The sequence below is a fragment of the Lissotriton vulgaris genome, chromosome 6, assembly GCF_964263255.1.
Source record: "Lissotriton vulgaris chromosome 6, aLisVul1.2, whole genome shotgun sequence".
NCBI lineage: Eukaryota > Metazoa > Chordata > Amphibia > Caudata > Salamandridae > Lissotriton > Lissotriton vulgaris.
The window spans coordinates 1,862,614,907-1,862,633,698 of record NC_141694.1 but is presented as its reverse complement, the minus strand read 5'-3'; the positions used below and the strand labels follow the sequence as shown (position 1 = coordinate 1,862,633,698).

Below are 18,792 nucleotides of genomic sequence, written 5' to 3'. Positions count from 1 at the left end.
AGTGACTTGCCCTGCCTTACCTCACACCATATCTATGAATCCATGAAAAGCCATGGAGGGTCACTTTCTGTGGCATCGTAGATATGGGCCTGCACTGTTCACCTCTAGAGCATCACAAAAGCAATGCTCTGGCAGTGGAAATGTGCCACAAGGGACTCTAAATAAGATCCCGGTTGTCTAATTGCTGTGTATTGAAACATCTTTAATTGTTCTATGTATTCATGAATTTAGTTTTATTTTTTTTCAAGCATTTTATGGTGTCACTCCATGTAAAGCTTTGTGGTAGGTTTCGCGCAAACATTGAGCTTTATGTGTGGGTATTTGGGGGAAGTCCTTTCAAAGGGGTACTGCAAGATTAAATGATGTCAGTTGCATTTTTTTTTCAAAAATCTTTATTTAGATATAAAACAAATATCTTTAAAAGAGGATTTCAGGTTCACATTATTCATAACAATAAAACGGTACAAGCAATCATTTGTTAAAACTGCTCCACTGGGCTGCGAGTCCATACGTAAAACAACCCCATGCACATGAACTACTATTTAAACCAGTGTTAGCATTGTTTGCCCGGTACTTTGGGATTATTTAAAATACATTGATTCATTTAAGAAAAGGTAGGGGTAAAGCAGTGACAGGCTGTTTTTGTTTAAAATTGCGATAAGCATGCTGGATCAGATTTCTTAGTCTTATGTTTAAGACTGTATTATCTGGGCTCTGTGCTGCAATAATGGCTTGCCTACAGGTCCGAACACCCAGCCGATTCCATTCCCCCCTCAGTTGCTTCATACACAAAAAATATTTTTGTTTAGATTACAGGATATCTAGTACATTTTTGCTAGAACTAATTAGTGACAAACGTCATCTACAAATAAATATATTTAGTACTAATATAATAGGTGGACATGGTACTTGTTCATCACCCAGGCCTTCTTACACAATGCCAATCATCAAGGACTAAAAAGCTGAAAATGCCAGAGAATTGTTTGGTGAACTTTATGACTGATTTTGGCCTCCCTTGCGTCACTTTTGTGATTCTACAATAACGTAAAATACGAGCCACACTGCGCCATGTTTACAAAGTGACGCATCGAGACAGATGTGTCACTTCGTAAACTCCTGTGGTATAATATACCTGCAACAAGTATAATGTATGCAGTGTGGGTGTTCCGTCGCAGACAAGGCAGAGATTTCACTGCAACACTTCTAGGATGCCACTGCGTGAAATCCTTACGCCTATCTCACAGCAGGCATAAGGATAACACATGCCCTTTCACATCGGGCTTGCCCGCTTATGAAAAGACACATTGCTGGAGTTGCATCTGTTTTCAGACACACCCCAGCAATACACCACGTTTCCACCTACGAACACATCAAGAATACTAACGTATCTCTAAATGCTTGTGCCATGGAGCGCTGTACAGTAAATCCAGCCTGTCGCAAGGAGGGTGCCCTGAAAAATGTTGCATTGCTGTTTTCACGTAGCTATGCAAAACTTTTCATAAATGATGCCCTATATCTTTGGAGAAGTAAGCAAACAAATGGTGGATTTTTTTCATGATTTATTGCTGTGGTTGTGGTGTAAATGTGGCCAATATGTTAACCCTTTTGTTGTGTTTGGGGTGAGCGAGTCAGGGGTTCTCATTAAGCCTCTACTGTGCCACTGTATGGAAAGGTCCCTGAATTTTGTTACTTCCTCTGTTACAGTGAAAACTGGTGAATGCCCAAAAGACACAGTTGTGTGCAAAAAGGCTGAATTGGATCAGTGCAAGATCGACATTGACTGCACAGGAAATCAGAGGTGCTGCTACTTCCAATGTGGACTTAAGTGCAAGGAGCCTGCTACAGGTATTATTCACAGCCACTCACAGGAAGTCATTTGAAGATCTAAATGTTTCTCTTAAAGGAGCTTGTGACTTAGTGCCCTCCACAATCCTTGTGACATGGAGCGCTGTACAGTAAACACAGCACATCCAGCATATCGCAAGGAGGGTGCACTAAAAAATGTTGCACCCTCGAAACCCGCTCCACCCAATGTTTGTGAAATTAACTTCACTGTATGATATGAGGGTTTTTTTGTTCAAGAGCAGATACCATGTAACACATTCTCCACTATTTTCAGTGAAATCAAATCAAGGAATGTGTCCAATTGACACCATATTGTGCATTCAAGCTGAAGACGATCAGTGTAAGAATGATGGTGACTGCACAGGGGATCAGAAGTGCTGCTACTTCCAGTGTGGATTAAAGTGCAAGGCTCCAGAGAAAGGTACTTGTGCCAAGGTGGAGAGATGGCTGATGATGTCAGTTCTTAACTTGTATTTCTGTTTTCAAGCTGAACCTTATTCAGAAAGACACAGCATCATCGTGTACAAATGTACAAGTGCTGCGTTCATGTAGTGAAATCTGTAATATTCAAAAGCTCTCATGCTGTTGGGATAATTATTTTGCCTTGAGTGAGGAACAGACTTCCGCTCTCTCTATATACACTGCACAGCAGCTGTATCTGTGTGTGTAACTTCTACACTTGTACTCCTAATTCTATATCTTGATTGATTGATTGATGACTTGCTAGGGAGATGTCAACTAGTTGAGCATGTACGGTCAAACTGTTTTAGACAGTATGGATGAGAGGGTTTTTCATTTGATATTTGTTCCAAAATGTGTGCACTGTTGTTGACTCTCGCATCGTAGTGTTGCAATGTGTTGTCATGCGTCTGAGCGAATGGAGGCTGATGCTGGCTATGCTGTAACCAGACCCTATGAGAAGACTTATTTTGTTCTCAAAAGAGCTGATCCTTGCTAACATCCATGGTCACATCGGTGAGAAGAATCCGGCTACGGTTATTACTCCCAGCTACTCATTGTTGGATATTCACGGATCTCGATGTTTGCTTTAAAGGAATCTTGTGAGGCATGGCCAAGATTGTGATCTGAATGGTAGCAGATCCCAGAGGCTCCGAGCTCCAGGCCCCCTAACCCGGCCAAAACCATGATTCAGCTCCCGGGTGGGGCACCGAGTACGGTGGTGTGATGGGCGAGAGTGAAGGGGCAACATCGGTAGCATTTGTAGTGGGCGCCAGAGCAGGAGTGAGACAGATTGGGCTTATCGCCAGTGGAGGCAGCGGCGGATCAGGCGGCAGTGAACCTGGGCAGCATCCTGTCCCACAGCAAGCAAGTGCACGCAGCTAAGACAGCCTGGCAAAGGAATAGGTGAGCAGCACTGGTGGGGGTCAGCAGTCCACCCCTGGGCCGCAGCGAAGAACTAGATGACGAGGCTCGTGGGCCTTCCTAGGCATGGGCCTGGTGCCCCTACAGAGCAATCTATGGGAAGCGGCACATGGTGCCTGTGAGAAGTCAGCCTGGCATATGATGTCCACTAGTTCTAGTGGGCACCTTGCACCAGTATAATCGACCCTTATTGATGGTGGTTGTAAAGTCAACCTTATAGAAAGCTATCCTAGTGGTAGCATGAAGCAGCAGTCTTCAGGCTAAGACATCAGTAGGCGAGTTAAGTTGTTTTACCAATTATAATCCCTTGAGTACCAAATGAAAGGACGCCACACAAGGTATATATCAAATATATATGTATTTAATCTAAACACAACCCCTCAGCACTCTTCATGAGGTCAGAGGTAAAAATACAATACAAGTCACACAGTTAATATACAATAAATTGCACAGTATATGTTATGCCCTAGGGGCCTCACAAACCAACGACTAAGAAAAAGGAATAAGAACCACGAGAGAATTAGAAAGCAGGCCTGGGGTCAGTGGAATCACTGGAGCTACACTAATCAACAAAAGGTTAAGAAGTAGGAGGCCCACGGGAGACACGTGCAGTGTCTAAACACAGCCGTGGGTTACCATTGACATTCTATGGGAAACAAAGAAGTTACAAACATACAATTTAAGGACACTTCCGGATGGACTAGGATGGAACCATTTTAAACTAGGACACTTCAAAAGTCAAGACCCATGGGAGCACTGGAGTACTCGTGTTACCTCACCCAGGGAAGCCGGGTACATGGGTGTCTTTTTGTGTCGGGTTTAGGAAGGAACCAGGAAGGAACCAGGCGATGTTGGGTGATTTCAGGTGAAGTAGTCAAGCTTGTCTCTTCAGCCACGAGGTCCAGGAGGCATCGACGATAACCAGGCACTGGATTCGAGCTGCCCCATGATAGATCTAGTTGACCGCGGTATTGGTAACTGGATTGGACCCAATACGCCTTGGCAACTGCAACCCATGCAGGACATCGAGGTTGGCTCTGTTGCAGACCAGCAAGGTTTGTGGCCCTTCTTCTTTTCAGAGAAGCTGGAGCAAGCCTGGAGCAATCAGGAAAGCAAGTTACATTCAAATAAAGGTCTTCAGGGGGCTCACTAGCCAATGGACAAGGAACCGGGAAGATGCATCAAGCTCAAATGCAAAAGCGGGTCCACAGAGCATTCGCGGAGTGTGGGGGCCTGGGCTTAAGTGCAAATGGTGCTCGAGGCTGGGGCTTCAAGCACCCCAAAGCACAACTTCGAGATACCTCATTGAAGGAGTGCAGCTTGCAAAATGCAGGATGTCCCGGAGTTCCGGTCCCACGTCTCTCGTGTCCGCCACATGTCTCAGCTTTGCTGTGAATGCGGGTTGGGGTCAGAGAAGTCTGTAAGTCTAGTTCTTGTGTCACAGGTTCTTCGGGATCCGGCAGGAGCCTCGAAAATGCAGACTGGCAAAGTTGCTGTTGGTGCCTGTTTGAACAGGGTTGTCACTCCTTGACCACAAGGGAGATGTCTTCCATCTTCCAGTCAGAATGGAACGTCGAAGGTCCAGGATATTTCTTTCAAAGGTTTTTCCAGGATAATCTAAAGTCCTAGGGGCACAGCTTTTATACTTATACTAAGAATATGGGCTGGACTACCTGGCCAGGTCCCTCCTATGGGTGGACCTGAGAAGGGGGTTGTTACACCTCTTTCCCTTTGTCCAGTTTCGCACCAGAGCTGGGGTTTTGTGCCCCAGCAACTGGTTTGAACTGGGCTATGCATGGAGCACCTTGTGTGCTCCAGGCAGTGTCTAGAAGCATTCACTGAATGCAGCCCTCCTTGCCCCAATACACAAAACCCCTGTCTGAAGAGGTGCCAGCACCACCCTGGACAGGAAACCTATTGTCCAGGCCACCCCTGCCGGAGTTTCATCCAGCAGCAGGAGGTCAGACTCATCTATGTGGCAGCAGCATCCATTTTGTGATGCTGAGGCTCTGTTTAACTTTAACCGGGTAAAGAAGTAACTACATGTCTTCTCCCTCTAGAAGGGTGGAATGCTACCCCCGCCGCCAGAACTGGCTGGGGTGGGGATGGGGGTGGGGTAATATTTCAAAGTGTTTGACACCTTACACAACATGTTTTGATAAAGCCAAACCAAAGGTAGCATTAACCGTGAGGATTATAATGCACTTATGAGTATATGGTATGGTTATAGCATAGAACAGCTATAAGGAAATGTTTCCGAAAGCTGCAGAGGGGCTCAGCTCATGCTAGGGCACACTCTCACATAAACCCAAGCACTCTGTCTCCAGGTTTGTCGAGGCCTACCATAGGAGTGGCTTATAGGTGTATATAGGAAGCAGACACTACTCTCCTCCACAACCCCCCCCCCCCAAACTCAGGGACATTAAACTAACCTTGACCAGTTGAGTCTTCATGTTCTAATTGGAAATATCTGGAGAGTCCATCTGCATTGGCATGGTCAGTCCCAGGTCTATGTTCCACTGTAAAGTCCATACCCTGTTGGGAAATTGACCACCTGAGCAATTTAGGATTTTCACCCTTCATCTGGTTTAGCCATAAGAGGGGCTTATGGTCTGTCTGAATCTTGAAGTGAGTACCAAACAAGTATGGCCTCAGCTTCTTCAGTGCCCAAACCACGGCAAAGGCCTCCCTCTCAATAGCTGACTAACGTTTCTCTCTAGGGGTCAGCCTTCTGCTAATAAAAGTGACTGGCTGGTCTTGACCATCTTTATTCAGTTGTGAAAGCACAGCACCTACCCCCAACTCAGAAGCATCTTTTTGAACAATGAATTATTTAGAGTAGTCTGGACTTTGCAGAATTGGTGCAGTGCACATGGCCTGCTTCAGGTCATCAAATGCCTTTTGACAGCTGACTGTCCACTGAACTTTCTTTGGCATTTTCTTGGAAGTTAAGTCATTAAGGGGTGTCACTATGGACCCATACCCCTCGACAAATTTCCTGTAAAACCAAGTCAGCCCAAGAAAGCTCTGATTTGAGTCTGGGTAGTTGGATCAGTCCAGTCCATTATGGTCTGCAATGGTTGAACCTGGACTCCACCTACAAGGTGACCCAGGTATACAAGCTGACTCTGCCCTATCTGGCAATTGGTAGACTTGAAAGTTAGGCCTGCCTTTTGCAGCGCCTCCAAAATCTTCTTCAGGTGGATCAGCCGATCTTCCCAAGTGGAGCTAAAGACAGCAATATCATCTAGATAAGCTGCACAGTAGTCATCCAGACCTGAGGGAACTTGGTTCACCAACCTTTGGAATGTGACAGGTACATTTTTCAGACCAAAGAGCATTACCACAAATTGATAATGTCCACCAGGGATTGAAAATGCTGTCTTTGGCTTTGCATCATCAGCTAGTCTGATCTGCCAGTAGCCAGCTATCAGGTCAAATGTACTCAAAAACTTGGCAGATGCCACTCAGTCAATGAGTTAATCTGCCCTGGGTATTGGATGGGCATCTGTCCAAGTGACAGCATTGAGACCTCTGTAATCCACACAAAACCTCATCTCTCTCTTACCATCTTTGGTCTGAGGCTTAGGCACCAGGACTACTGGACTGACCCAAGAGTTCTCTGAGGGCTCAATGACTCCCAAATCCAACATCTGTTGGACCTCTGTCCTGATACATGTACCTGACATGATCAGGTTGCCTGTAAATCTTACTTTTTACAGGCAGACTGTCCCCAGTGTCCACTTCATGAGTGCACGAGGTAGTCTGACTTGGTGTCAGTAAAAACATATGTCTGTAGAACTGTAGAACTTGTCTGCAGTCCTGATGCTGTTGGTCAGGGAAGCTGCCTCCCAAGGCTACACCATCAACTGAACCATCATCAGGGTTCTGAGAGAGCAGGTCTGGGAGAGGGTCACTCTCTTCCTTTTGTTCCTCATCAGTAGCCATGAGCAAGCCCATGTCTGCCCTGTCAACATATGGTTTCAATCTGTTGACATGAAGCACCCTGTGGGGGCTCCTGGGAGTTCCAAGGTCAACCAAATAGGTGACTTCTCCTTTCTGTTTAACAATAGTGTGAGGTCCACTCCACTTGTCTTGGAGAGCTGCTGGGGCCACAGGCTCCAACACCCATGCTTTATGTACTGGCTGGTAAACAGTCAGCACAGCCTTTTGGTCATGCAAGGCCTTTTGCAATTTCTTACTAGCCTCAAGGTTTTTAGATGCCTTTTTCTTGTACTCAGCCATCCGGGAGTGGAGATCAAGTACATAGTCCACAATGGCTTGTTTGGGAGGTTTGAGAGGTAACTTCCATTCCTCCTTCATCAGACAAAGGGGTCCTCTTACAGGATGCCCAAACAGAAGTTCAAAAGGGCTGTAGCAAGCCCCCTTCTGTGAGACCTCTCTGTAAGCAAACAAAAGGCAGGGCGGCAGGATGTCCCATACCGCCTGAGCGTTTCAGGGAGACCCTTAATCATGCCCTTTAAGGTCTTGTTGAACCTCTCCACTAGACCATTGCACTGTGGATGAATGATAGGGTGTGGTGAACTTGTAGTTCACTCCACACTCCTTCCATATTGCAGTCAGGTATCCAGACATAACGTTTGCTCTTCTGTCTGAGACAACCTCCTTAGGAAAGCCCACTCTTGAGAAAAGTCCCAGGAGGGCTATTGCCACGGGGTGCTTTTGTGGTCCTAAGTGGAATGGCTTCTGGGTATCTGGTGGCATGATCCACTACCACCAGAATAAATTTGTGCCCAAAGGCTGTTTGGGGATCCATTGGTCCAACAATGTCAATCCCTACACGTCGAGAGGGAACCCCCACCACAGGTAGTGGTATAAGGGGGGCCTTTGTGGTGCCACCTGATTTGCCATTGACTTGGCAGGTGACACAGGAGCGACAAAACTCCTTGGTATCCTCTGACATATGAGGCCATTGAATGTGAGGGACAAGCCTGTCCCAAGTCTTGTTCTGGCCAAGATGTCCTGCAAGAGAAATATCATGGGCTAGTGTGAGAAGGGAGCCCCTGAATGCCAAAGGTATGACCAACCTCCTGGAAGCTCCAGGCTTGGGGTCTCTAGCCTCTGAATACAGGAGCCCATCATCCCAGTAAACTTTGTGGGTCCCACTAGCATTCCCTGCAGCCTCAGCAGCAGCTTGGTGTCTGAGGGGTTCAATAGAATGGCAGTCAAACTGCGCCTGCCTCAGATCTGCCCTGGAGGGTCCCCCTGTCCCAAGAAACTCAACCTAATCAGGCTCAAGTTCTTCTTGGAGAGTTTCCTCCTGCTTCTCACAATCAGCTTCCTCAGAAGGCTGATCCTCTTCCTGAGGCAAGGGGGAAGGCACTGCCTTAATCCTACTGCTTCTCCTCCTGGTAAGCAACTGGTCCATTGTTCACCTCCGTGGACAGACAGATCCCTCGGATTACCACTTTCATTGCATCCCATTCTGTCGCCCTGGAGCCAGCCGTGCCCAAGTTAACCTCCAGATACGCCTTAAGCCCTCGTTAGATAGCCTCTTTGTAGGTCGGGTCACCCAGGGCCTCCGCGTTGAGCCTCCAGAGTGGGATATTAGGCCGCGGACTGTCTAGCGAGTAGGTGAGCAAGAGCGGTGAATGGTCAGATAAGTAGCTGGCCAAGTATTGGACCCCCACTACTCGATGCATTGCCGTTCCCTGGAGAAAAAAATAGTCCAGCCGACTATGGGTGTTGGCAGCAGGTGTGTGGTACGAGTACACTCGACGGGTAGGGTTGCGGTGCCTTCATGTATCAAGTAAGCCATAGCTCTGAAGCATCTGACCCATTGCGTCTCTCATTCTGGGTTTCACATCTAAATTGGGGGGGTACCTATCTAAATCCTCATCAAGGGCGCAATTAAAGTTTCCTACAATAAGTAGTTCTATGACTGGGTCCAAGTCTAACTGTCCTAACACCCGCCCAAGAAACTCACCCTCATCGGTGTTCGGAGTATAGATATTGACCTGGCACAAGCTACGTCCATCCAGCGTCCCCGATACCATCACAAACCGCCCTTCCGGATCCTGCTTAGTGTGTATTGCCTTAAAAGGGACTCCCGGTGCTAACCAAATCAATGCACCCCTTGAAACCCCCGAATAGGACGTGTCGAAAAACTGCCCCCGCCATCTATGTTGGACATACTTGAGGCAATCACCCCACAGGTGTGTTTCCTGTAACCAGGCTATACTAACCCCATATCGCCTGAGGTAATAGGCCACCCTAATCCGCTTAATCATGTTATTGAGCCCCCTGAAATTTCATGTTATGAACTTATATCTTTGCATCTCATTCGCCATTTGTTTGTACCTGGTGGTAGCGCCGCACCCTGCTATCACACCAGGGAGCACCCAGCAGTGTGACCCCCGCTAATACCAACATCGTGGGTGTTTTGCAATAAAGCTACATTGTGACCCAGAAGCACCCCCAACCAAACTAGAACAACCAGAACAAGACCCCCCAAACCCCACACCCACAGGAGGTAGTACTGCATTCTCCTAACCCAAACCTGGCCAGAGGACTCAGAACCCCGCCCCAAAACTCCACCCACCCTTATACCCCCCTCAATTTGTAATCAATAAATACCAAAACATAGAAATTTCACATTCCCAATTGCTACCAAATCCCCCTCCCCCCTAAGTGTCGTGCAGCCGACTGACTGGCACAGCGCGGCACGGCCCGACTATAGATCTAGCCCATTTGCCTCAACACTCTACAGCCGGCCAATTGAGTCAGTAACTGCAATCACTGCTAAAAGCATATTGCAAGCCTCCTCCCCTCCTCGCCCCCGAGTCTCTGGGCAAATGTCCCCAATGCAAGTCTCTCGGGTCTGGATATTCCTCCCGTGGGCCATAAAGAATATAGAGATAATCCCAGTGTCCATGGCCCCATTAGTCTGACTTTTACCACTGGGATCGACCATCATTTGTCTCTTGTGTCCTCCACAGCCGGGCTAGGGGCACCACCTGACTCCAACTGTGTTTTCTGCACCAAGCACAATGGAGAAAACTGTTTCTGGGTCGGGATCACCTCCAGTTCCACAGGAAGAGTGCTATCCGGCCCCACCGTGATACGTTCCCCTTCTTCTGGATCCTGATTCCCGGGGGACGGGCTCCCTCTCCTCCTTGCCGGTTCCGTCGCCTCCCACTTCGGCGTCTTTGTCCCTGCCAGTCCTGCGTTCGGTCATGGTCTGCCAGACCCAGCAAGTCCGTCCACTCCTCCGCCTCCGACGGTTGAACAAAGAAGTGCGTCTTGTCTCAGTGCTGTACACGGAGTCTGGGTGGAAACAGCAACTATATTTAATGCTCTGGCTACGCATCCTCCGCTTGACCCTTAGGAAATCATTTCTGAGATCTTGTACCTTCCGTGTATAATCCGGGAAGATATGAAAGGCCTGATTGTCATAATTGGGGGGGGCCCGGGGTTCGGATGTGCTGAAGGATCGTGTCCCGGTCCCGGTCCCTACAATTGATTAACCGCACTATTGTGGCCCCAGGTGGGGATCCCGGCAATGGGGGCGGCCCAAGGTTCCTGTGCGCCCTCTCCACCGCAAACATTTTGTGGAGGTGTAGATTAGGGAATACCTTGCCAATCCGTCCTCAAGGAAGAGGTCCGCCACTGGCATATCCGCCCTTTCCGGAAATCCCACAAAGAGAAGATTATTGCGCCTGGACTTCCCTTCTGCGTCCTCCGCCCTGTCCTCCAGCCGAGCCGCGTGCACCTGGAGAGCCACCACCTCATCTTTCAACTAGTGAACCTCAGAATCCTGTGCTCCCACGTCCTTCTCAGTGGTGGTAACCCTGTCCACCACCTTCCGGAAGACCAGGCGCAAATGGTTTATATCCACTGCCATCCCGTACATATTGGTTTCCAATGCCACCCTGAAGTTCCGGATCGCCGCCAAGATGTCGTCCTTGTCCCGGGCCGCAGCCTCCTGGCGGGCCCCCACCTTTCAATCAGTTATGAGTCGCTCCATCGCCGTCGGGCCTGGGACTGTGTATTGCATTATTTTATTTGATTGGGATCCTTGCGTGGGCTTGTCCTTCCCCATATCGAGCGTGGCCTTTCCAGAATACCACGTCAGGGAGTTGTGTTGACGGCAGGAGAGTTCCTTGGGTGTAGAGGTCACCTCACGGGTCACCTAGGCATATTTTGCGACCCAGCCAACTGTCCTCCAGTCCCACACACAGCCAGGTCCCCCCGTGGGCCACACTCCTGTCTCAATGACGATATCCCAGACTCTTTCACGCAGTCCAGGCCGGCTACGTACCGTCAAAGGGCCTCCTCCGGCCCCACCACACCACAACTCCCCAGTGACCCCTCCGTCCGGGCGCCAATGCACTGGACGCCGTTCAGGTCCTCCAGGCACAGTCTGGACGACCCCACCACGGCGACTATAAGCCGCAACACCCCGGTTCCCTGGAGACCCCTCTTCAGGCCTCAGGGTCTCTCCCAGTTGTTCACCATTCACTGGAGCACCTTCTGTCTGCCCCGCTACGGGCTCGGGGACTGCCCATCCACACCCGGACTGCAACAGATGAGGAAAAACTATACAGCTGTCAAGCCAGTCATCAGCAGCAGCAAGGGAGTGCACAGGCCCCTGCACCTCCGCCAGGCCGCCACCACCAGGATGTCCTCAGGCCCCTCTTCATCCCCGGGATCGCCGCATAGAGGCCTTCCCCAGACCACCACTGCTGCACTCCTTCACTAGCAGGAGGAGCAGCAGGGCCTCACCGTTCTCCAGCGGAGGGGGGCCGGGGGTCACGAAGTCCTCACCCGCACAGAGTATAGTACGGGCCTCCACTTCCCCCTCTGGTATCAAAAACCATGGTGCACGCAGGCCCCACAGAACCGGCCTCACGTGAACGCCGCCCCCCAGTTCCAAGTCGGGCAGCCCGTCAGCCATGCTCCGCCACCTGCAATTACCGGCACTCTCCCGCCGGGTGTTGCTGCACGATCCGACCTCCGGGAGAGCAGCTCCTCGCGTCGGTGCCGCCTCCTGCGGCGCGGCGCGACTTTCCCTCACTAAACAGCGGCGGCCGCCATTTCCAAGGGCCGTGCTCTGGCGGGTCCGACAAGGGCCGCGCAAGGTAGTCAAAGGCACAATCTCGGCTCCGGGTTCAGGGGATGAGTCAGGGGGGGGCCCCCACGGCAGGCTCGTACTCTAGCACATCGCTGCACCAGGATAACTACAGGATTAATTCTATAATGGGGCAGGAGCTTGGGTCAAACACGTCGGCCATCTTGTTAGGCCACGCCCGTCTAATCCGGCTTTGCTTATTACTCCCAGCTACTCCTGCTGGGATATTCGTGGATCTAAATGTTTCCTTTAAAAGGAGCTTGTGACTGAGTGCCCCCTTCATCTTCCCCCAGAGGTTGATGCCATAATAAAAAGCAGTGGCCAACAAAAAAGGATAGTTTTTAATAGTCCTTTCTCTAAAATGGTGACATATCAAATTGTAGAATATGCTTTCCAATAGTTTTCCAATATCATGTTCCTACTCCTCACCTACCCACCCTATCATATCCTTGTTTCTGTATTACTCTTCCAAAGATAACCTGTGGCATTTCCCATTTTATTTGCAGAACCTATTTTACTAATCAGAGCTTAAAACAATAATCTACAAGTTCATGAGCCAGCACAGCAGCCTGCTTGGCAGAAACATGGTCTGGACGTGCTGGTACAGCCCGTTAATATTGGAAAGTCTTTGGTCTGAAGACACTGTTGTAGTGTTTATAAACATCAAGAGCTAGACAAGTAAATGTAAATGTACATGTATTTATATAGCGCAAATTGCCCACATCGCAGGCATCTATGCGCTTGCTTAGGGAACCCGTCCTGGTATTCCCCTGTGAGATACCCCGGCAGGGTATCCACAAGGTGAAAGCCAGGCATCCCACCACGAGGGGCCGTTGTGGAGATTAAGCAAGCTATTGCCCAGAGTCGCAGAGTAAGAACCCGTGAGTCGAGTAGGCACCAGAGCGAGAATTATCGAGTCCGTGGAATTATTGAGCCCAACCCCCGTCGGGGCGGGGAATTGAACCCTGGTCCAGGGCCGATCTCAGCTTCCGGGTCTGCCGCCTCTAACCCCTGAGCCACACTTCTCCACAAGTGAACACTTGTGAGGTTTTCTAGCATCACTCAGAGCACCTGACAAGGGGGTACCTTAAAAGACAAGAGCATGATGCACATGTAAGAGGTAGGGACTGGGTACCGCTCAACTGGGGCAAAGAAGCTACTTCAAGCCATGAAGTGACTCTGCACCTTTGGCAGCACATAGCCAACTGAGTACTACAGAAAAACACACTGAAAAAAAGACATTATTTGTGTGACTGTAAAAGTAGATTAAAAAAACGGAGTAAGTGAGCTGTATGAGGTGGACAGATAATGAAAAGAATATGGGTGAAATGGTTTGATTCTCACACTTATGGATTCTTAGGTGTCTAATTCTGTTTAATGTAGTAATTTATAGAATGGCATCAGCAGTGCATTGCGGGTGCACGAAATATAGTTAGTACAACTAACTATATAGGAGCAATTTCAATGGTTTTTTAAATGCTAACTCCTAACTATACAAGGCCTGAAACCTATGGTTTTTTAAGTGAATTTGCAAGGTTTTCAAAATGCTAATTCCTAACTATATTAGGCCTGAAACCTATGTTTTTTTAAGTGAATTTGCAAGGTTTTTTAAATGCTAATTACTAACTATATAAGGGCTGAAACCTATGTTTTTTAAGGGAATTTGCAAGGTTTTTTATATGCTAATTCCTAACTATATAAGGCTTGAAACTAATGGTTTTTTCAGTGAATTTGCAAGGTTTTTTAAATGCTAATTCCTATCTATATCAGGCGTGAAACCTATATTTTTTTTCAATAAATTTAAAAGGTTTTGTAAATGCTAATTCTATTAGCGGATAACGTTTATATATGTTATTATCCTTCTGGGACCACCTGAGCAGCCATCTTGTGAGGCACAAGAGGGCAAAAAACAAGAGTGGAAAAGGCGAAAATGGGGCAGGGTTGAAACCCCCTGACCCCCTAGCCCTTCTCAGGGGGTCCCAGGAGGACCACCAAGTGCAAAAATTGGTACGGTGCGCGTACCCCGTGATTTATTTATTTTTTGCCCTTGGGGGTCCTTTTGGGACCCCCTGAGAAAGGCTAGAGGGTTGGGGGGTCTCTACCCTGCCCCCTTTTCGTGTTTTCCACTCTTGTTTTGGGCTCTCTTGTACCTCAGTTCTCCTGAAAAACAAGATGGTGGCCAACACTTCCTGGTTTGGACAGTTTGGAATGTTGACAGTCGACTGCCAGCCAATCAGAAACTCGCTTGCGCACGTAAGGGTACGCGCACGTACGCGTACCGTACGCGTACCGTACGCGTACGGTGCGCGTATGGTGAGCGCATATAGATATATAATTTGCTCCAATTCAATTTTCTTAACAACTACTGGAGGGATTTTCACCAAATATAGAAAAAGCACTACTGCATACCTGTCCCTACCATTTTGCCAAGTTTGGTGTACTTCCGTTCAGCCGTTCGGGCTGCAGCCGTGTCTATAGGTCCCATAGAAAATGCCAATTGAAAAATTTCAAACTGAATTTTCTCAAGAACTACTAAAGGGATTTTCACCAAACATAGCAAAGGCACATCTGCATACCAGGCCCTACTAGTTTGCCACGTTTGGTGTATTTCCATTCAGCCGTTCGGGCTGTAGCTGTGTCTAAAGGTCCCCATAGAAATTAACATGGGGAAAACACTTTTTGGGACCTCCCTGTCAGCCCCCGCTTGACGAATCCCCCCGAAACTTTCAGGGAAGGAGCGGAGCTGGCCAAAATTCTGGAAAATTACACACGGATTCCTCAATCAGCGCCAAAGTTATTCCCAATAGAATGTTGAGCGCATATAGATATATAATTTGCTCAAATCAGTTTTCTCAACAACTACTTGAAGGATTTTCACCAAACATACAAAAGGCACTACTGCATACCAGTCCCTACCATTTTGCCAAATCTGGTGTAATTCTGTTCAACCGTTCGGGCTGTAGCCTTGTCAGAATGTCCCTATGGAAATTAACATGGGGAAAACACGTTTTGGGACCCTTCCTTTTTTCCCGGCCCCCGCTTGACGAATCCCCCCAAAACTTTCAGGGAAGGAGCGCAGCGCAGCAAGGTAAATTTAAGGAAAGTTACAGGCAGATCCCTCAATCAGCGCCAAAGTTATTCCCAATAGAATGTTCGGAATTTCCTATGGTAATATATATATATATATATATATATATATATATATATATATCCACACTCCAGTTCAAATGTTCCCCGGCCATTAAGCGCTTGTTGTTGGTGCGTGACCTTACGGCAGAACCACGCCGTTATATATATATATATATATTCACTGAAAAAAACCAGAGGTTTCACACCAGTTATAGTTAGGAATTAGCATTTAAAAAACCTAAGAAATTCACTGAAAAAAACATTTTTTTTTTTTTTAGCAGTTTTGTAAAGCGCAACAGCTGCCCTGGCAACGGGGCGTCCCGGCGTTAGAACCATCATAACCAACTGGGAGAAAAAAAGAAGGGAGAGAACCTACATGGGGGGGAAGAGAAGAGTTTTGATAGCTTTGCGGAAAGCCAGTAGGTTGTCAATGCAGCGGATGTGGAGGGGGAGGGAGTTCCATAATTTGGCCCCTAGCAATCTGAAGGAGCGTCCTCCTATGCGACAGTACTTCGTGTGGGGGACCAGTACTAGGTGTTGCCCTTTGGAGCGGAGGTTGCGTTGGGGATTGTAGGGCGTTAGCAACGGGCGAAGGAGCTCTGGTCCCTCAGCACTCAGAATTTTATAGGCAAAGATGAGGGCCTTGAATTGGATACGGGCTTCTACCGGTAGCCAGTGTAGTCTTTGGATGGTGGCTCTCGCGGAGCACCTTCTCGGCAGACCTACTATAGCCCTGGCGGCGGAATTCTGAATTCGTTGGAATCTGTTGATCTCCGCTTTGTTAGCTCCTAATAGCAGGACACTCGCGTAGTCCAGCCTGGACAAGATGGTCGATTGTACGATGAGTTGTCTCGTTTTGGAATCGAAGAAGCCTAAGATGGGATGAAGGCTTCTCAGTAGTCCAATGCAGGTCGCGGCAACTTTTTTAGTGTGAGCCTGGAAGCTGAGTGTCGAGTCCAGCCAGACTCCCAGGTTTTTTGCCAGATTTTTAGGCGGGGGGGCTGGGCCCAATGAGTGGGGCCACCAAAGGTTGCTCCAGCTGTTGGAATTTTTGCCCATGAGCAACAACTCAGTTTTACCTCCATTAAGTTGAAGGCAATTGGCTGTCATCCAGTTGGCGACGGTGGTCAGTCCATCCCTGAATCTAGTGGCATCGGGAGAGGGAGCCTCATTAAGGCTGATGACCAGCTGTGTGTCGTCGGTGTACGATACCATTATGAGGTCCCATTTTTTAGCAACTTCCGCCAGAGGTTGCATGTAAAGATTAAAAAGGGATGGACTGAGGGCAGAGCCCTGCGGGACTCCTTGGCCTATATCTTGGGGTTGGGAAATGAAGGGGGGGCCGATACCTAGAAGGATCTGTTCGTGAGAAACGAACGGAACCATTCTAGTGCTGAGTCTATGATCCCTGCGTTTTCCAGTCGTTTGAGTAGAATGGCATGGGAGACCGTATCAAAGGCCGCGCTGAGATCTAGCAGTATCAGCGCGGCACTTTTGCCGGTGTCCATGATTTTCCGTAGGTGTTCTGTGGAGGTAAGGAGAGCGGACTCCGTGCTGTGACCTGGTCTGAACCCATGTTGGGAAGGATCCAGGATGTTATTCTTCGCCATATGGTCATTCAGCACTTTGTTTGCGTGGGCCTCCGCTAATTTCGCCACCCAAGGTAACAAGGAGACCGGCCGGTAGTTCTCCGGCTTGGAGGGGTCTAGAGTGGGCTTGTTTATAATGGGTGTAACCCAGGCCTGCTTCCAGCAGATGGGTACCGTTGCCGTTGCGAAGGAGAGATTGAGGAGTGAGGTCAGAGGTGGAAGAAAGAATTCCAGGGCTCCCTGAAAGTAAGCTGGCTTCATGGGATCTGCGGGGGCGCCGGATTTTACCTTTTTGCATATTGTAGTTATTTCCTCACGCGAGATGGCTGGGAGGCAGGAGAGCTTAGAGCCCTCATAGGTGACGTTAGGAGAGTTCAAGTCCTCTGGCAGGTCGTGAGTGAAGGAATCATAAATCTTCTTCACTTTTTCAGTGAAGAAGGTGGCTAGATCTTCACATTGCTGAGTGGAAGTGATGTGAGAGGCCGGCTTGTCTCCATGTTGCAGTTTTTGGACGATTTTAAAGATTATTTTCGTGGGGTTGGGGCTTGTTTTAATCTCGTTGGCGAAAAAGGCTGCGCGAGCCAAGCGAATGGCTTTGTGATATGCTTTAAGCAGGACCAGGTATGCGTTTTTTTCCTCCCGCTTTTAGTCCTTCCTCCAGTGACGTTCTGCTTTTTTGCATGCTTTCCTCAATGTTTTCAGGTTCTCATCATACCAAGGGTTGGAGGGGGTGTTACGACCTTTGGTCCACTTAGCCGGTATTGCAGCATCCAGTCCCTTGGTGAGCCAGTCCTGGAAGGCCACACACGACGTTTCAATGTCGTTGATGCCCTCCAGGTTAAGTTCACCTAGGCTGTCAGCAAGGTTAAGATGTTGGAGTTTATGCCAGGGCCGTTTTAGGCACGCGGTGGGTGCCTTTGTTTTGGGAGGGGAAATACTCGGGATTGAGAACGTGACCAGCGAATGGTCGGTCCAGGCCATAGGTTTGGGATCCTCAGCTGTGGCTGCTGGGATATTAGTGAACACAGGGTCGAGAAGATGACCAGCTATATGGGTGGGAGTTAGAACAAGAGGGGTCAGCTGCAAGGCTGCTAAGTCCGCTAAGAAGTTGCGGATATTAGCATCACCGGTGTCGTCAAGGTGGAGATTAAGATCCCCTAGGATAGTAAAATTGGCCGAGCTCGTGATCAGTGCATGGGATGTCTCAAGGAGCTCTTCTATGAATTTCAAAGAAGGTCCCGGGGGTCTATAGATAAACAGGCCTGAAAGGGAGAAGTGAGGGCTCGTAGATATTTTAAAGCGTGCGCATTCACTGCCCGTGATGCTTTCTGATTGGAAGGAACAGGTGAAGGAAGATCTATAAATGGCGGCGATACCACCTCCTCTCGAGTCCCTATTGATGGTGGTCATAGAGAACCCGTCCGGTAGTGCTAAATTAGGGATGCTAGTTATGTCGTCTTTTAGCCAGGTTTCACAGAGAAACATAATGTCTGGGTTTTCATCTAATAAGAGCGTTCTTACCTCCGCATGATGTTTGACCAGGGATCTGACGTTGAGCTGAGAGATGGTGAGCGAAGCTTGGCTCCTACTGGTCATTTTGCGGCTGATTGGCCGTGGCTCGGGTATAGTCAGATTGCAGCTTTTACATTGAAGAGCTGTTCGACCCATACATCCTTCTAGATTGTGACATCTGGTGCCGGGGTTAAGTGACCAGAGTAGGTTGTTATCGTATACGTATAGTGATTGAGCAGGGGG

General features: G+C 48.5%; 1 protein-coding gene across 1 annotated transcript in view; it reads left to right on the top strand.

Annotated features, from left to right (window-relative positions):
* The window catches only part of LOC147709680 (uncharacterized), a 237,182-nt gene that overhangs the window by 68,654 nt on the left and 149,736 nt on the right, over nt 1-18,792 (top strand). The window contains exons 10-11 of the mRNA XM_086928192.1: nt 1,705-1,845; nt 2,120-2,266. Of these exons, the coding sequence (XP_086784318.1) occupies nt 1,705-1,845; nt 2,120-2,266 (288 nt within the window). The remainder of the gene's footprint in view (nt 1-1,704; nt 1,846-2,119; nt 2,267-18,792) is intronic.